At 39.8% G+C, this 20,218-nt stretch overlaps 1 protein-coding gene across 1 annotated transcript in view; it reads left to right on the forward strand.

Annotated features, from left to right (window-relative positions):
• The window catches only part of LOC106082961 (TWiK family of potassium channels protein 18), a 221,478-nt gene that overhangs the window by 76,907 nt on the left and 124,353 nt on the right, over positions 1 to 20,218 (forward strand). The window contains exons 2-3 of the mRNA XM_059366847.1: positions 13,924 to 14,506; positions 14,843 to 14,999. Of these exons, the coding sequence (XP_059222830.1) occupies positions 14,281 to 14,506; positions 14,843 to 14,999 (383 nt within the window). The 5' untranslated portion in view covers positions 13,924 to 14,280. The remainder of the gene's footprint in view (positions 1 to 13,923; positions 14,507 to 14,842; positions 15,000 to 20,218) is intronic.

Raw genomic sequence — 20,218 nt, forward strand, 5'->3', positions numbered from 1 at the left:
GCAAAATTTGGCTAGAAAAACGCATAGACGATGATTGGAACCTCAGCATATCATGTCTCATACACAAGAAAGAAGACAGGATATGCTTGCGCCAACTACATATGTTGGGGCAAGCATATCCTGCCTTCTTTCTTGTGTATGAGACTTGGTATGCTGAGGTTCCAATCATCGTCTATGCGTTTTTCTGGCCAGATTTTGCAGGTTAACCGGTCCAAACGCTTCATACGCATGTCACCAGCGCTCTTAAATAGTTCAGTTAGCAATTCATCGGCTCCTGCTGCCTTGTTGTTTTTCAGCCGGGTTACTGGTTAATAAACCTCATGATGGCTAGGAGCTATATCTTCTCCACCATCGTTATCGCCACTTTGTATACCAGCAGCAATGCCTTCCATACATATCATGCCTCCCAAAATGTCACCTGCCGTCTTAAATAGTTCAGCTAGCAATTCATCGGCTCTTGCTGCCTTGTTGTTCTTTAGCCGGGTTACTGGTAAATAAACCTCATGATGGCTAGGAGCTATATCCACTCCACCATCGTTATCGCCACTTTGTATACCAGCCATACCAGCAGCAATCCCTTCCATACTTATCATGCCTCCCAAAATGTCACCTGCGGTCTTAAATACAATAGTTCAGCTAGCAATTCATCGGCTCCTGCTGTTATTCGTATTCGTATATAAACCTCATTATGGCTATAGGCTACATCTTCTCCACCATAGTAGCAAATGCCTCCCAAAATGTTTGCTGGGTCACACAATATGACTTCTGCTAACTACACTAACAAATTTATATGTACGAGCAAAAAATATTCCAAAGTCCAAATATTTAATATTGACCACATATTTTTTTTAAATTTCCATTCAAGCTGACCATCTTCTGACACTGCCATCCTGCCACACCAAAAGAGAAGGGATAACACAAAAGTAACAAGCCAGTGATACTGTCGTAAATGCTGTCAGAGGTTTGTGTGATGTTTTTGTTTTCGCATTTCTTTCAAAGTGGGAGGGAGAGTTGTTTGTAAGCGAGTAATGTTTTTAAAGCATTAAACATGAGTGGCACATAAAAGCTTGGGCCAAGCATACAAACTCACATAACGGACCAAGGTTTTATCGAAGTTTTTTTTTTTGGTTTTTGGTTTTTTGGGGAAAAAAGGTGCTCCTTTTATCTGATTAGATAAACATCTTGAGGTCAAATGCTGCTGCTGCCTATATAACATAAAAACGTGCTTGGGTGGAAAGTTAAAATTTGTGAAACATAAGCTTTTCTTAACAGAAAAACAAAAAACTCGTTCAAAGTAAGAAGAAAAAAAAAACTAAGGAAAATAAACCGATTCAAATATGTGAAAAGTTAAAAGCAACCCATATTTCAAATACAGCTTAACTTTATTAAATTCTCCTACGGCAGTTTCTCCACCAATGCAGGCAGGTGGGCTGCCATAAACAATTTCTATAAGCGTTGAGTTGATGGAAAAGAAACAAGTTTTACCTCTTAGTGACATGGGGTTCTTATAAATCAGAGAGAGAAAAAAGGACTCATTTTTGTTTTCTGTATTGGGTGTAGATGCTAAGCATCCGTAAAAAAGCTTAAAGAAATGGCCTTATAAATTATATTTGATATCAGATACTCGTATGCTGTAATAGATAAGGGCCAAAAGGAAAACAATTGAATTGAAAGAAAAGTGCCCATTTGTATGAAGGCCAGCCATATCTCAGCAAGTAATCCCCTGAATTCATCGGCCGGCCAATCTTCACGCAATACGCACTTCATGTGCCCACACACAGAAATACCTGAGATGAAGATTAAGTTTGTTCGGTGAAGGCCAAAGAAATGGAACACAAAAAATGGGGGAAAAAAAAGGAAACAAACAGTAAGACTGCTACATATGATTATGTTTCCATCAGTCATAAACCCATTAAAGGTAACACGATTGTTGTAGGCTGCGAGGTGGGGCTAAGAAAGTGAAAAAACCTTCCTAAGGGGGAACTTCAATTAGTTTCTAGATTTGGGTATCAAAGATGATGTTGATGAAGTTTGCCAGAAGTCCTTCCGGGAAATAAATTAGCATATTCAATATGGCCCATAGCTTTGCAATGAAGTCAGTGTAAAGCCTTAAAAAAGTTGTAATGATTCTAATCTTAAGGCTTTTAAAGTTCATTAAAATTAAGCATGGCAGAGCTTTGGATTATTTTAAATCCTTTGGAACTGAAGGAATTATTTTTGTAATGCTATGGAAGGTAAATAGTTTTTGTTTTTTGAGCTTAAGTGCTGCGTTATTATTTATATTTTTTTAGGGATTTTAGTTTAGGAAGAGGGGATAACTGCCAAAGGCTAATAGGGGATAGCCTTAGTGGTAATCTAACTTCTTAGGTCATAAATTAAAAAGTTCAAATTGCCCATCAACATTCCGTTTAAGGGACGATCTGGTTACAGATCGATTTGGGCTGAACTTGCCACAGTTTTTGAAACGCATAACATAAAATTTCAGCCAAATCGGATAAAAATCGCGGCTTGTAAGGGCTCAAGAAGCCAAATCGTGCGTTCGATTTATATAGGAGCTTTATCATGTCCTTGACCGGTTTGGACCGTACTTGGGACATATATTGGAAGTCATAACAGAATACTATGTGCGAAATTTCAGCCAAATCGGATGAAAATTGAGGCTTCCAGGGGCTCAAGAAGTCAAATCTGGAGATAGGTTTGTATGGGAGCTATATCAGGTTTTAGACCGATTTGAACCATACTTGCCACAGTTGTTGGGAGTCATAACAGAACACCATGTGCAAAATTTCAGCCAAAGCGGATGAAAATTGAGGCTTCCAGGGGCTCAAGAAGTCATATTGGGAGATCGGTTTATATGGGAGCTATATCAGGTTATCGACCGATTTGGACCGTACTTGGCACAATTGTTGGAAGTCATAACAAAATACTACGTGCGAAATTTCAGCCAAATTGGATGAAAATTGAGGCTTCCAGGGGTTAAAGATATCAAATCGGGAGATGGGTTTATATGGGAGCTATATCAGGTTATAGACCGATTTGAACCGTACTTGACACAGTTGTTGGATGTCATAACAGAACACTATGTGCAAAATTTCAGCCAAATCGGATGAAGAGTGCGTCTTCCAGAGGCTCAAGAAGTCAAATCGGCAAATCGGTTTATATATTAGCTATATCTAAATTTGAACCGATATGACCCATTTACTATCCCCAGCGACCTACATTAATGTTAAGCATTTGTGCAAATTTTCAAGCAGCTAGCTTCACGCGTTTGACCGCTATCGTGATTTCGACCGTAGTACGGACGGACATGGCTAGATCGGATCAGAATGTCGGGACGATCAACAATATATATTTTATGGGGTCCTACATCGATATTTCGAGGTGTAATAAACGGAAAGACTAGGTTAGTATACTCCCATCCTATGGTGGTGGGTATAAAAAATGATTGAAAATTTTGAAAACATTTATGAAGTCATTCAATTGGTTACACATCGAATATCAATATCAGAAATTGTGATATTGAGCTGAAATTTGCCACAGATCCTTATTTCTTTTGTATTCAGGTAAGGGTCAAATCTGATCAGATTTCGATATCGCTGCCATATAGGTCGATGTTCTGGTTTAGGGTCTTGAGCTCATAAAGGTGCATTTATTTTCCCATTTCGGTAAAATTTGGAACAGTGAGTTGTACTAAGGCCCCCAATATCCGAACCGAATATAGTCCATATCTGGCCATATTTACATACATCTGCCATATGGATCGATCTGGGGATTTAGGAACTTACATAAAAGCCATAAAAGCCGCATTTTTAAGCCGATTGAACCGAAATTTTAGAACAGTGAGTGTGATTGAGCCACCCGATATCCGAATTGAATATGGATCACATCAGACTACCTTGGATGCCATATAAGCCGATCTGCCGACTTGGACTCTAAACGCGTTCGAATCCTGGCAAGAGCATCTAACAAAGCGGTGTTAGCTATACTGACCTCCTTCTTGATTCCTTTCAGTAATAACCTCGTCTTCTCACGACTTGGATCTCCTCATAAGATTTTCGCCTTCCACAATGTTGCATGCGCATTCGTCGCCCACTTCCTTAACTCGGAATGCGTCGACCCGAAAGGCTTCGGGTTAACCAAGTTTATTGACGGCAGTCCTCTGGCCTTCACCGCCAAATCGTCTGCCCTTTCATTTCCTCTTACTCCTTTATGGCCCGGCAACCAAACTTTGCGGATTTTGCCATCCTCAGAGAAGGCGTTAAAGTCCTTCTTACACTGCAAGACTGTTTGTGACCTTACCGTCCTGATTGTTATTGCCCTTATGGCCATTTTACTCTCGGTAAAGATGTTCACACACGACGTCTTCACGTTGTTCGTGACCCTACCGTCCTGGTTGTTATTGCCCTTATGGCCATTTTACTGTCGGTAAAGATGTTCAAACTGGACGTTCTCGCGTTAGCACCAGACCACTTCACGCATTCTGCAGGACCGTATTATGGTCAAGCAGTCTAAAACAGATCTCAGTCCCTGGGTTCTCAATGTAAACCCCCTGGCCCACTCTGTCCTCTAGCTTTGATCCATCCGTGTAACATGACCTTCTAGATGCCAATACAACTAAGATGGCAGCAGTGCCTCGCACTCGACTTCAAGGTTCATCTCAGGTATGCGATCGGAAACCTCTTCCCTACCTTCCAGGTTTCCTATCGTCGCCTCTATTATACCGCGATGATGGTATGAGCTGCTCCCATCCTCAATCCATTCTCCCATCGCCTTAAGTCTCATAGCCGCCTCACATTTAATCCGTATGTCAATGGCTCGAATATCTAGAATAATCTGCCCAAGTGGGCGTGGTCCTCATCGCTCCGCCTATGCCAAGATAACATGTTCTCTGAACCTGTTGTATGGTCCTTATGTTACACTTTTTCTCTATAGCAGTCCACCAAACTACTGAGGCGTAAGTAAGTATTGGTCTAATCACGCTCCTGTAGAGCCAGTGGACTATCCTCGGATTTAGGCCCCATTTCGAGCCTACGGTCCGTCTACATAGTGCCCAACATCTGTGAGCCTTCTCAGTACGCTCCTGAATGTGACACTTCCAATTCAGTTTCCGGTCCAAGTCTAAGTCAGATATCGAAATCGTTTTGTTGGGGAAACGTGGTGCGTTAAATTGGTCCACCTTCGTCTTCCTCGTGAACTGGCATATTTTAGTCGTCTCTGGGTTAACATTGAGACCTCTGGGTTTAGCCCAGTCATATGCCATATGCAAGATCTTTCGGCCCTTCAGCAGAGCTCGTTCGGATCCTTGCCCCTTAGAAGTATTATAACATCGTTTGCGTCGCCTGTTATAGCTCCCATATAAACCTGGTCTTGACTTATTGAGCGTCTAGAGGGCGCAATATCGTCTGAATCGGTCCCTAACCTGACATAGCTGCCATATAGGCCGATCTCCTGGTTTTACTTCTTGAGCCTCTGTAGGGAGCAGTTTTTATTCGATTTGGCTTAAATTATGCACAATGACTTCTACTATGGTCTTCAAAGAACTTGACAAATGCAATCCATGGTGGAGCATATAAAAAATCTTAGCACGCGTTTAGTTGTTTTTCTTAAACTTGACAAATGCAAGCCACGTTGGAGGATATAAAAGATTCGTCCCTGCCGAGGTTAATTATTATTCACCTTCAAGCTTGTTAGAACCTTTTCCAAGTCTCTAACGCCAATTGCGTCGATTATGAAAAATTTACTTAACTACCCACATATTGTAACGATGCTTTAAGATCTCAGCATGGATTTGTTGTATCAATTTTCCTTTCTCATGCTACCTCGTATAGGAAGTTTTTGTTGTTGTGGCGACACTGTGTCATTGAAGTGGAATGAATGAATGAACAAATGAATCAGTTGGCTTTGCCTTTGCCAAAAGTAATATCTGTGCATTGGACTGGGACTATTTACGTCGTATTATTTGGTGGTTGTGTTTCCTGTTTTTTTTTTTTCTCCCCATCCCCATCCCCATCCCCAACCTCAGCGCTCTGTCCTTGTGTCCTTCTTTCATTCATTGATTTGCTTTTCGTTTGCCTCTGATCGTATTATAGCTGATTTTTTTCCAACTTAGCCTTGGTGTGGGTCTGTGTGTGTGTGTGAGTGTGCGTATGTTTGGTTAGGGATTGACATTTGTTTGTTTGCATGTATATTTCATGATGTCCTTATAGTTCGTTTGTTTTCTCTGGCATTTTGGGGCCACTGTAGGCAGGCAGCGAATGAGTAAAAAAAGTAGGGGGCGAGGGAGATTATTTCCACAAAAAAATAAAGAAAAAAGTTCAACGGTTCAACTGTTACATATCACGTACGAAAAACAACGTGTGATATGTGTGGCCATAACAGACGTTTCCTTTCTGCCTGCTTACAGGCGCCCGTCTTTCCAATGAAATCTTGATATCGGCTCTATTAAGACTTTCAGCAACAGCAATAGCAGTATCATTACCAGGTCCTGGAGTTGCTGCTGAAGGGCTGTGGGCACAGCAGGTACCTGGAAATGTGCTAAGAATACGAATCCTTTCTACGTATCCAACATACTGGTGGGGGGTGGGGCGTGGGGGTGCTGGTCTGGTTTACCTGCCATGTTTTATTTACTTTCTATTATTTTCCCCTTTTCGTTTTAATTTTTAAACAGGTTTCAATTTGTGTGTGTGTGCGCGTGTGTGTGTATTGGAGGCTGGGGAAGAACGTTGATATGGGACCATCAAATATCCTTGCCTTTTGTTAAGCAATTTTTGTGTCCAGCAGGAGCACGTGATTTCTTTCATGTCCCTGTGGCAGATGAAATTGAAAAACAGTTTGATGCTTCCACACGACAATATTCCGAGTAAGGCCTTCACTTGCAGCCACCCACACACACATACACACACATATATCCTTGCTACATATCACACAAGTAAGGTATCCATAGCAACGTCTTCAATCTTGACGATCTCAAACGTGCCTCAAGGCGTTGTATATTCTCAAATTATAATATTTAAAACGTCTTACATGGAAGTGGGTGGGTGGTAAGTCCTGGCATTTGCTGGAATATAGAGCGAGTTCATCAGTTGTGCCAAGGATTTTGGTTCTTCCTTCATTGACGTCATCCCAATGCAATTTTATAGTTTTCATACAAATTAATGAGGATAAGGGGATAGTTGAAATGGAAACTTGGATCAATATGCATTCGGTGTTGGTTGAAGGCAATCACAAACGTGCTGTCACCAGGTATAAGAAAAACGCATATAATAAAAATAGGCTGCAGCACAGTGGGCTGATTTTCAAAAAGAAAAATGCGTTTCCCTAATAAGAAAGATGAATGGTACTGAGTGGCGGGTGAAAGGACAAACGGACATACACACACATATGAAAGGGATGATAGATGAATAACAAAAAAAGACACACTGCTATTGTTAAGCCGTCTTCGAATCCATTTTTTAAGATGTTTACAAACAGAAAAAACAAAATCACGAGTAGGGTTAATTTTCACCCCTTAACACTGTGGCCAAAAATGATTTTAATCTTCTAGGAATCCCAAACATTCAATAAAAATTCAAATATTAGGAAATTTTCTTAAAACCATTTTTTTTAATTCCATCCCATTGTGCACCATTTCCCATCAATTGCAATTTAAATTGAAATGTAAAAATGAGAAAAGAACATTTTCCTTTCAGATATGCATATATCTATAACTTTCTCCCCATTCCACTTCCAGTGGGGAAACACTTTTGCCTAACCATAGGTTTTAAGGGAAAGCAAAATCTCCAGGTATGGCAAAATAAAAATGAAAAATTTAATGCAAAAATTTGATTACCAACAATCTGTCTTGCATGACATAGCATCAAATATATCCTGCATTGAGTTATTAAAGGATGCATAAATCTCAGCATGACATGAGCTCCAGTCCAATGATGAGAAATTCCACTTCCACTCCATACTCCTCTTGCTTTGTGTCATCGCATTTGATTTCATTCAAAGTCAATACCATGCCCATAGCAGCAACTACCACCATTGCAAACATTGAAACAGTACCTACCACCCACCCATAAATAGCCATGGATTTATTGATTTGATGTTCGTGTACTCATTGACGACAAACGAGACAATGATTTTTGCCCACATTTACATGGTGGTTGATGTCAGGGGGTTGTGTTTGTAAACAGTTTCACCCAATTTGGTCACCTAATGCAAATCCTGCTGAAAATGTTCTACCGCACACACACACACACACACACACAACACTGTAGGGGCAAATCGACAGTGCTGAGGTGCCAATGTGTCCATCTCGTAATGCGAGTGTGGGTGAGCGGCTCTTTGTTTGATTTGACTTTGGATAACAGCATTAGCTGGGATTCATACTGACATGACGGACTAAGTGTAGCCGTGAAGTTTGTATGGCAAATGACGTTTTATTGACCAAATGCAAAATGGACTAGCAAATGTCATCATGAGGTACTATTGCAATGAGCTGTTTACTTAAGGTATTAGGATGTAATGAATCGTTTAATTGGTACATGGGAAAGGTCTCACAGCAAATTGAATTGCTTTAGAACTGGTATACAATTTAAGTTATGTGCATTATTTAGAGTAAGATTAACAAGAGAGAGAGAGAGAGGGAGAGGGAGATAAAGAGAGAGAGAGAAAATTATTATTATAATCACAGAAGCACTAAAGCGTCTTATTTAGGAGAACACTGTAGCTAAGAGGTTGGTATGCTCTTCTATGATGTTTAATTGAAATCGTGCGAGAACTGTTTTTTCAGAGGTCAAATGAATTTCTCTCAGAAAAGACAACGCTCAGCGGCACACTGTATTGAAGGAGGCCGTTTTGTGTTAAGCTAAAATAATCGAATGATCCTGTTCTCATATGATATATTCGTGGGGGAGAGTTGGACGAGAGTTTGAAGTAGGGTAGGATAATGAAACTTGGAAGAAAGACGAAAGGGAGAACGAAATAGAACTGTCCTAGAGAAAAAGTAGGAGATGATAGATAGGAATACAGGGAAAGGGAGAGGGGAAGGAAGAACGAAATAGAACTGGCCTAGAGAAAAAGTAGGAGAGGAAAGATAGGAATACAGGGAAAAGGAGAGGGGAAGGGAGAAAAAAGGTTAAGTAGGAGGGAGAGAGTAAGCTAAATACAGGGAAAGGGAGAGGGGAAGGGAGAAAAAGGGTTAAGGAGGGGGAGAGAGTAAGATAAAGGATGGGATAGGTGGTAAACTTAATTCTATAGAGGATGAAAGAAGGGAAGGGAAAAAGTAGGTGTTCGTTAGGTGATAGAGGATGGAGCGAAATGCATATTGAGACGAGAAGTTTGAGAGATATTGAGAAAATATGAAAAACAATGGCTGAAAAATTTACGCAGACGAATAAAAGGCAGGAACTTAAATGGAAAAAAATTAACTAGAAAATGTGTTAAAAGATGAGCAGGTAGGGGGAGCAAATGCAAGTATGCCAATGATCATTCTATTAAGGTACAAGAGCAAACTTCTCACATATCAATGAGTGCTGTCCGCTTCAAGTTTAAGCTCAATGATAAGGGGCCTCATTTTGATGGCCGAGTCCGAACAGCGTGCCGACACCTCTTTGGGGAGAAGTTTTTACATGGCCTAGTACCTCACAAATGTCGCCAGCATTAGGAGGGGATAACTACCGCTGAAAAAAATTTTCTGATGTTCATGGCAAGATTCGAACCCAGGCGTTCAGCGTCCTAGGCGGACATGCTAACCTCCGCACTACGGTGGCGTACTAGGTGGGAGCAAGGAAGAAAAATAGAGAGAAAGAGACGGAGTGAACAAGAATGGGAGTGAAAGAAAGGGCTAGATGGTAATAAGTGGGACAATCAATGAGAAATTCAGAACTAAAGTAGAAATAAAAACAGATGAAGAGATAAAAATGCTGAACGGGATAAAATTGAAAAAAAAAATATATATAAAGGAGAGAGAAAACGCAGTATTAACAGAGAAAGTGGATGAAGAAGATAGATAAAAGGGATAAAAGAAAGTTAGTGAGTGAAAGAAACGTGTGGTACAGGTAAGACAAACGAGGAGGAAGAAAAAAATGTAAATGGTTACCGGAGGGACTAAAATCTAAAAATAAAGAATATTGGAGAGTCTTGAAAAATTTGTGCAGATATATCGGCGAGTTACTGAGAAAGCGAGGATATAACAATTAGATAGGCAGGAGACAGATGGAGAGAGAAGGAAAATATAAAGTAAAGAGAAAACGCAGTATTAACAGAAAGTGGATTAAGAAGGGAGATAAGGAAAGGGAGAATTAGAAAGGGGATAAAATAAAGTTAGTGAGTGAGAGAAAATGTGGTACAGGTGAAAGAAACGAAGACGAAGAGAAAAGGTCTAAAAATACAAAAAAATTGAGAGTCTTGAAGAGTTTGTGCGGTTAATGAGAAAGCGAGGATGGAAGAATTAGATAGACAGGAGAATAGCAGAGGAAGAGACAGAGAGGGAGAGAGAAAGAAAGAGAGAGCGAGATAATGAGAGAGAAGGAAAGTGAGAGAGGGAAAGAAAGAAAGAGGAGAGAAATAGGGAGAGAGGAAGGGAAAGAAATAGGGAGAAGGGGGAGAGAGAAAGATTCACAGAGAGAGTAGGTGAGGCAGAGACAGAGAGAGAGAAAGAGGCACATATGGACTAGGAAAGAAAGAGGGAGAAAGAGAATAGGAGAGAAAGAAGTAGAGAGAGAGTAGGAGAGAAAGAGGGAAAGAGGGAGAGAGGAAGAGCAAAATAGAGAGAAAGAGAGGAAGAGCAAAATAGAGAGAGAGAGAAAGAGAGGAAGAGCAAAATAGAGGAAGAGAGAGGGAGTAAAAATTGAAGAGTCTTGAAGAATTTGTGCGTATATATCGGCGAGTTACTGAGAAGGCGAGGATGGAAGAATTAGATAGACAAGAGAGTCGTAAAGGTAGAAGAGGCAGAGAGGGAGAGAAAGAAAGAGAGAGAGTTGGAAATAGGGAGGGAGGAAGAGAGAGAGAGAAAGGGTGTAAGAGAGGGAGGGAGAGAGAGGGAGTGAAAATTGAAGAGTCTTGAAGAATTTGTGTGTATATGTCGGCGAGTTACTGAGAAAGCGAGGAAGGAAGAATTAGATAGACGGGAGAGTAGTAGAGGTAGAAGAGACAGAGAAGGAGAGAGAAAGAAAGTGAGAGAAAGAAAAACAGGCAGAGAGAGAAATGGGGAGAGAGGAAGAGGGAGAAAGAGGCAGAAAGGGTGAAATAGGGTGAGATGGAGAGAGAGGAAGAGGAGGAAAGGGAGAAATAGGGAGAGAGAGAGAAGGGAAGAGAGAGAGGGAGAGAGAAAAAGGCAGTGATAGTGAGAGAGAGAATGAAAACGAGAGGACACAGGTAGAAGAATAAGAGAGTAGTAGTAGCAGAAAAAACATAAAGTATGAAATACTCCTAATTTTCCCATGAACATTCCATTAAGGAAGAGACAGAGAAGGAGAGCGAAAGAAAGAGAGAGAGAGAGAGACAAACAGGCAGAGAGAGAGAAATGGTGATAGAGGAAGAGGGAGAAAGAGGCAGAAAGGGTGAAATATAGCGAGAGGGAGAGAGAGGAAGAGGAAGAAAAAGGGTGGGGAAGAGAGGGGAAGAGAGAGAGGGAAAGAGAGAGAGAGAGGGAGTAGGAGGGAGAGAGGGGAAGAGAGAGAGAGGGAGAAAGAGAGAGAGGTACACAGAGAGGGAGAAAGAGAGAAGTAGAGAGAGAGGGAGAGAGAAAGAGGCAGTGAGAGTGAGAGAGTGAAAACGAGAGGACCCAGGCAGAAGAATAAGAGAGTAGTAATAGAAGAAAAAACATAAAGTATGAAATACTCCTAAATTTTCCATAAACATTCCATTAAAGAACCGGAGATACTTCTCTCATATCAATGAGTGTAGTCCGTTTATAGTTTAAGCTCATTGTGCGGAATCCAAAGAGAACAAAACTTTTAAACGGCAAGATGTTCATGCAATATCGTAAGTATGCTGGTGGTAGATATGCGCAAGGATGCCTCTTTTTCAGGGTAAGGCAAATGAAGATCTTGCATTGCATCAATGTTTTCTGGTACAACGGCCGTTTTTGAACGACCTTCTTGGAAATCGACTTTGAGCGAGCTTCGGGCACTACTGAATTGATTTAACCAGTTTTCACAGTGCTACAATCAGAAGGTGCTTTAAAGCCATATCAAGATTTAAGGTTATCAATGTACTCTTGTCGTGTTAATCCACGCCGAAAGTTGTAAAAACTTATTACACGGAAATGCTAATGCACTCATGAGTTTATTCGATTTCTTTAGAGCGCACAACAAGCCGATTACTGGCTTAGGTGTATGTTCATAGAGGTATGGGGAGGATTAATATTCGCACCATCTTTTGTACTTAATTCGGTTTTTTTTTTGTCATGTTTAATTTTTGTCATAAATTAAACAACACAAATGATGGTAGTACGTCAAAACCTTCTGAGTACGATTATGCTACAAAATGTCGCACTTTCCGAAGAAAATCTCAGATTGCACCTGACAACACTTTGTATTGCCTTGGCTAGAAACTTATATAGCAGAACGTTTAGGTATGAATCCTGGGGAGAACATCATAAAAGATTTTTGGCGGCGGTTATTCCCTAACTAATGCTAATGCACTCATTGAACGGCGTACCGCAGTGCGACACCTCTTTGGAGAAAAGTTTTACATGACATTGTACCTCACAAATGTTGCCTTTGGTATCGCATAACTTACCTTGCCGTGCTTGGGTATAAATGCCACCCTTGCCTCCAGCCAGACTTACGGAGTATATGCTAGCCGTAGGCACGCTGTAAAAATATTGGCCCCGTGGGGCGCCAAATAGTCGGCCTCCTTTTGTAGTAACGCCGGAAATATGCCATCAGGAACTGGTGACTTAAATGGTTTGGAGTTTCTTAAGGCTTCCTTGACCTTTTTATCAACTTCATTATTCCAAGATTCTGGTGCCTCCGTGAGTCCCGTAGTATCCTGTGGAAAATGGGTTTTCATCAAAAGTCTCAACATGATCTCCGTTTTTTCTGCTCTCACTCCCTTGTTGTCCAATAGCGTTTCAGTTTGGACATGGGTTTTCAAGAGACACTTTTTCATCTTGGCGGCTTCATTAACGCTATCGAATCGAATCCTGGTATAAAGGAGTCCCATACGGTTAGGATTCATAAATACAAAGCTCTCATTGATATAAAAGAACTACACCCTCTGTTCCTTAATGGAATGGTCTTACATGTATTTGCATACAATGCTAATATTTTGGTCATGCATTTGTAGTAGAAGAAGTAGTAGCTTGCAACATGGACTTATTTAAATTCCATCATGTTAATAAACATAACAAACTTAAAATTTCCCCACTTTTTATTTCAAATTAATAAGATTTCCCTTCCAATTTTCAATCGAAAGATTTATGAACATTTGATTCAGACAATGAAAATAGCACGTATTTTCAATTTCAAAAGTTTAACAGTCCGTGATTCAAATTTTCAATTTATATCAACTATGCCTTCCATGTTGATGAGAAACTTTTTCGGAGTATTCGATTGTTGGTTGTCTAAAACACCTTTCGTATCTAAATGTGCGTGCGTGAAGGATTGTGAATAGAGCTGTTGTAGGGGATCCATCAAAGTTCGTGTGAAAAGGACGGCTTTGAAATACTAAACCCGCAATCATCGTACAATCAATTGAGATATTTTACCGCCTTACGTGTTGGTTGGCACAGAACAAATCAATTTGGGTCTTTTGCTGTGTGTTGCCCAAGCCTTAAACGTAGTCGTCCCACTTTTGGGAGTTTACCAAAGTGGCAGCAAAAAAGCTTTTCATAAATCCGAATATAATTTACTACCAAAAAAATTCCACAGACTTTAGCCTTGGTATTCGATACAGTTTCTAATTTTATGCTTTTTTTATGTTTATTTTCAGCTCGTGGCTGGCTGGTTGCGGAAAATTTACCACAGGCCATAACTGAGAAGATTGCAACGTAGCTCGTTGGCGACCTCAACAACAACCCATTGGCGAAAGTTTCATTGTGCCAGTCATTGCCCGAGCGAAGTCTTGCCAAATAACCATGATGTGGGGTTTTGTGTGTGGCAACTGAAAATTCGCAACCATATCCTTTGGCTTCGAACGAGGAGAGAGAGAGGTAGAGGTAGAGAGAGAGAGAGTGGTTGTTTCTTTGGCCTCTCTTAAGCATAACACATACTGCTGGCGAGCGAGACACACGCGTAAGCGATAAACAACAATTGATTTGGGGTTTATTATTATACTGCCGCAGCGATTATGAACAAAAAACCGCCTTTGCCCATAACGGCATTCATTGGCGGTCCACAAACGAATGCTGCCTCCATAGCGGCCAATAACGCCAGCAACGCGGCCACAGCCTCAATGTGCTTTTCCACGCCGGCGAAAAGTGAAAAACAGCGAGATCATCATCAGGCAAATGCGGGCTCCTCGGGCCTTTGCGGCTGCCACAAAGCACCAAAGTCACATTGCATATCCGCCACAGGTAGGCATGGCATTTTTTTTTAATCTTTTTTTTTGTTTTCTTATGCCCCAGAAGAGCTGTCTCACAAAGAGAGATCAAAATGTGGGAGGAACTAGATACATATGTTTTTTTTTTGTGTTAAAAATCTTTTTCCAAAAAATTTCCTTGAATCAAATGCTATGGCAACTCTGGTTCCCCCACTCACCCATCTTGTATTTGTGATTAATGATTCATAAACGGAAGTGTAATGGAGAAACCTGATAAGTTTAACCATAACTTTGTTTTTACATCTTTTTCGTTTCCCTTTTTAATGTTTGTGTGTGTGTGTGTGTGCGTGTTTGTTTGTTATCCTTTTAGGTGTTCTGATATTGGTACTGTTATACACGGCCATGGGTTCGATTATTTTTGTAACGCTAGAGGGCGAACTGGACGATACCACAGCATTGGAGACCGCAGTGGCTGCCTCCAAACCCTATCCCCGCAATGAATTGGCCACTGCGGACATCAGATCAAGGTAAGTTGCCATAAAAGCAAACCAAAAACCAAAAAAAACCCAGAAAGTTGCAAAATTGCGAAAATGAAGAGAAGAAGAAAGTTTTTCAATTGACCCAACCTTGATACATTAGCGTTATGGTCCAACTTATTTAGAAATTGAAAAAAAGTACCATGACAACGAGCATAGAGAAAACATTTGGCTTGAGGTGTTACTGTCAAAATGGATTTCATATCAAATCGTCCTTCAACCAATCACCATTGTTTGTTGGCAAAGTTTTCTCTTTCACACTCTCCCCTTCCCCTTCGATGCTGGGGGGAAAAAAAAACTAATTTTTCCACTTCATTTCTAGTTAAATGTTTTTGTCTATGTGAGGGAGAGAGAGAGGGCGAATGTGTGTGATTAAATCAAGTGTTTTTTTTCAATTGCATTTTTAGACATTGATTAATATTTAATTTGGCATTTGCTCAATTAATTATGGTTGCCAGAAAAACGCATGCATAAGTAAACATTGTGGCTAAACTAAACAAATTGTCATTCAATGAATAATCACAAATAAATATTTTTATGAAAAATAAACATAATTAAGCTGGCCAAATGTTGTTTGCGCATAAAAATCATTATAATTTATTGCAAAAGTTTTGTTTTTTTTTTCTGTCCGTATGCCTGTTAGTTTTGTTTGCCTTTCTATCACAAGGATCTCTCTCTCTATCAAAGGCATACAAAAAAAATGTTTTAATGTTTTATTCATTTTTATGAAATAGAAGATAGTAAATGTGTTTTTGATGATGAATTAGCATAGGTGAAGTGACAAAAAAATTTATTATTTAAAAAAAATTGAGTATATTTGTTTTTGTGAGTTTTTAGATGGTAGGAGCATACATTAGTAGTAGTCTCAAACAAGGCAAAGTGCAAATTTTTACCCCTGAACATTCCACTAAGGAACAGGGGCAAACTCAAACAATGCTTAATATTGTAATACAAACAAGTGAAAACGCTTTAAGCGCTTAACTGCACCGAATCTAGTGTGCGCTCCAAATTTTAAGGCATTTTTTGATACTATTTTTACCCTTGCTGAGAACTGTTATACACTTTCTAAAGACTATTTTGGCAATAATTATTTGATATTTGAATTGTCAAATGGTTTCTATGGTCTAAATTTAATTTTTTTGAAAACTGTTATACATTTTTTTAAACTGTTATACACTGTTCTAAACTGTTATACACTGATCTAAACTGTTATACACTGATCTAAACTGTTATACACTTTTCAGACCATTAAACTAGTGTTTGGGTAAAACATGTTGTTAAGTAGGCTGCAAATGCCATGTATGCTAGTGGATGCGTGCAAGACTAACGAGCATGAAATCATGAGTTCTCAAATCACGCGACGCAAAATTATAAAATTGGATTGAAATTGAAATTTAAAATAAATTGTTGCAGGAAAATTAACAAATTTCGTCGTATTTTTTTCGACAAAAGTTGTTGTTTTCCAAAATTATTTATACCTGTGTGTATATTCGTTAAGTTAACCATGGGGAGGCCACCGTAGCGCAGAGGTAAGCATGTCTGCCTATGACGCTGAACGCCTGGGTTCGAATCCTGGCGAAACTATCAGAAAATAATTTTTTCAGCGATGGTTTTCCCCTTCTAATGCTGGCAACATTTGTGAGGTACTATTCTTTGTTAAGCTTCTCTCCAAAGAGGTGTCGCACTGCGGCACGCCGTTCGGATTCGGTTATAAAATGGAGGCCCCTTATCATTGAGCTTAAACTTGAATCGGACTGCACTCATTGATATGTGAGAAGTTTGCCCCTGTTCCTTAGTGGAATGTCCATGGGCAAAATTTGCATTTGCATAGGAAAGTTATTGAAAAGCAAAAACACATAAATTTCGAAATAATGCATGAAATATTTATTTGAATCGAAAGTACGGTCCATATAATTTAATGTTTGAAGATTATTTTATGCAAATGTTTACCGTGACTACGCCTCAAATGGTCCATCCGCTTAGTCCAATTTTGACATACTCATTCCAACATTTCGGTCGGTATCTCATGAATTAATGCTTCAATGTTGTCTTCCAATGCATCCATTGAAGAGGGCTTAACTGTCTAGACATAAGCCTTAACATAGCCCCACAAAAATTGTCAAGAGGCATTAAATCACACGATCTAGGCGGTCAATTGACCCGTTCCGAACGTGAAATAAAATGTTCACCAAACTCGCCTCTCAATAAGTCCAATGTTACGCGTGCTGTGTGGCATGTGGGACCGTCTTGATGAAATCACATGTCATGCAAGACAAGCTCTTGCGTTTTGGCAAAAAAGTTGAATATCATCTCATGGTACGTTACGATTCGCATTATCTTTGAAGAAGTACGGCCCAATGATGCCGCCAGCCCATAAACCGCACCAAACTGTGACTTTCTGGATGCATTGGTAGCTCCTGCAATACTTCTGGCGGATCTTTACTCCGAAATCGACAATTCTGCTTATTTACGTACCCATTGGAAGAAGCGCGCGATGAACTTTCTTAACAGATCGCGCATTGTGATAAAATTCAATAATTTGCAATATTTGTTTGTTTGTAAGACGATTCGTGGTTAAAATATTGACCAAACTGTAGATGTTTGAAAGTGAAACAAAACACGAAACATGAGTGAGCTTACCCCAACAGCACCGCCCAAAATCAGAAGTGGACCGATTGGGCCATTATGAGATGGGAGTAGAGTACGAATATCATTTTAAAAATTGGGTCCAAGTATCTAAGCTACCCCAAACCTAAAACCGCCTCAAAAAGACATTTCGTACAATCATACCAATATGGGAATCAAATGAAAGATATTTGGGAGAAAAAATTAGGGAAATGGGGGGCCGCCCTCTTCCCCTAAATTGGCCCCCAAATTTGCTTAAATTTAAATGTTCGATTACTTTACCATAGAAATAGACCTGGCGCCCAACGTGGGGCCTTTTTTTTATTCCAAATTATTCAAACGCAAATTTGGGGTACTGATACCATTGACATGTTTTTGTGCTCATGAATATTCCGATAGTATAATTATGCTTGAGAACAAAGTTGAAAGGAACAAATTGCTGCAATAGAAATGGCTTTGGTATAATTTTGTCCCCGGAGGCACATTTGGACACCTTTTTATGCAGTGATAGTATTGTTGCACGAACAAAAGTTTTGCTTACGTTCTCTGCTTGAGTTGCTTGGTTGTTAAGGCTGACTGTTTCCATGTTGATCTATAATATAAAGCTAGCTCTATGCCGCATTGTCCTTTTGCTTTTTGGTGCTGTTTTTTTGTGTGTTTTGTTCTCGGACAACATCTTTTGTCAGCCACAGAGAAGTGAAAAAGTTTGGTGTTGTCATTGCTCGAGTGCAAATAGTTTAACATGCAAATCAATTTGTACTGCGGTCCGTTTAGTGGATATACAAAAAGTTTTGTGAGGCCCGCATTCATCTGAATAGCATACAAATGGAGCACTTTTGCCTCATTATGGGACAATTATCCAAGAAACTGCACGCATAAGTAAATCCAAATACGGCAGCCAAGCGACAAGCAACCACCATCAACTCCCATTCAGAATTGAGTGAGGAGAAGGCACTTTTGCATGTGGACATAACTTAAAATTGGAGCAGAAACAAGCGCACAACAAGTCGAAAAGTTTTCCAAGGGAAAATGCTTGAATGTACTTCTTGATGAGCTTCAAGAAGAGTAGCTAGAGCCGAGGCTTTGCAAATAGAAAGAAAATTGTGTCAGGACAGACCAGTGAGCTGGATTTAATTTAATAAATACGCCCTAACTTGTAAGCTAACAAAATGTGTGTGTTGACTTGACAATGGACAAATACAAATGAAGATGATGCGAAGGAGAATGATGATGATGTTGATTGTGATTGTGATGTACCCTACTTTAAGTTTATAGTATGCTGATGCTGAGCACAATAGCGGAAATGTTGAAGGAGATGTTCTCTGGCTGCTGCTAAAACCATAGATTCAAGTATTTCTTCAACTTGTGTTTGGCAACTAAAGTCAACTCATAGCACAAAGACATCTTAGGAGGTTTGTTGTAATGTCCAAACTGGCCTTTTACAATTGGAAACTTTATTTATGTCTCTTTCTGTGTATGTGTGTGTGGGCATTTGTATGTTCAAGTAGTGCAATTCTTCTGAAACGGACACAGAAATAAACACTTAGTGCCCTGTTGTCATAATGATGGCCTTTTTGGGGCTTATATTCTCTTGAACTGTGGTTCCAAAACCAACTTCCAAGCAAACGATGTTCAAGATTAAAGTGTCTCAACAGTACAACAGGGCATAGGATTCAAAAAAGCACAACAAACACCCACCCACACGTTTATACTCGGAGTAGAAGTAAATTTCCCCCGTAAACTTACACATTTCAAGCCAAGATGATGGCCTTACTCACTCTATGTATGACAATTTTCATAGAAAAATGGCAAAAACATGTTCGTATGACAGGGTCAGATCTTATTACAATAAGAAGTCTTGCTGGCTCAAGCAGCAGCACCAGAGTACCAGCACTAGCACTATGATTACTTCTCCTACTTTATCATAGTTTCTTTTTTTTTTTTTATTTGCAATTTCAGTTTGGAGATAATTTATAGAGTGTGGTGTCTCCTTTCCTTTTGCCATTGGCTTGTGTGTGATGGGTTGGTGAATGAGGAAACTACTTCAACCTTCAATGAGCTCATGTGTCTTGTAATATTAGAGATGTATGATTGTCAGATTAGAACATATCTTCCTTCCTTAACCCTTGAAGCAATGACATGCACTTGAAGAAATTTTTGGAGAAATACAATGAAGAAGAACTTAAGAGGAAATGCTGGTTGGAAAACCAATTTATTAGGTGGAATCAGTAACGTTGAGTTATTGAGGTTGATGCAATTCTAAGAGTGAAACTGGCGCCCAACGCTGGTGATAGTGTTTGGTGCAACGAAATAAGACATAGCAAGGTACATAAAAAGGGAAGTTGGTATTGTTACCCACTGACATTGGAAGGGGAGTAGATTAATCTCCCCATTCCGTGTATTGCAAATTGTGGAAATATGTCCACAAAAATCCCCTTAAGAGTGTGCCTGGCGCCCTGTTGATTTTTGGTTTAAGGAAGATTGACAAGGCAATAATAAATAATGAGGGGAAGGTAGTACTTCTAACCACTACAATTAGAAGGTGAATATACCAATCGCTCATTTCTCAAACGGCGTCGTGTTTC

This window comes from Stomoxys calcitrans, chromosome 4, assembly GCF_963082655.1.
Source record: "Stomoxys calcitrans chromosome 4, idStoCalc2.1, whole genome shotgun sequence".
Taxonomy (NCBI): Eukaryota; Metazoa; Arthropoda; class Insecta; order Diptera; family Muscidae; genus Stomoxys; species Stomoxys calcitrans.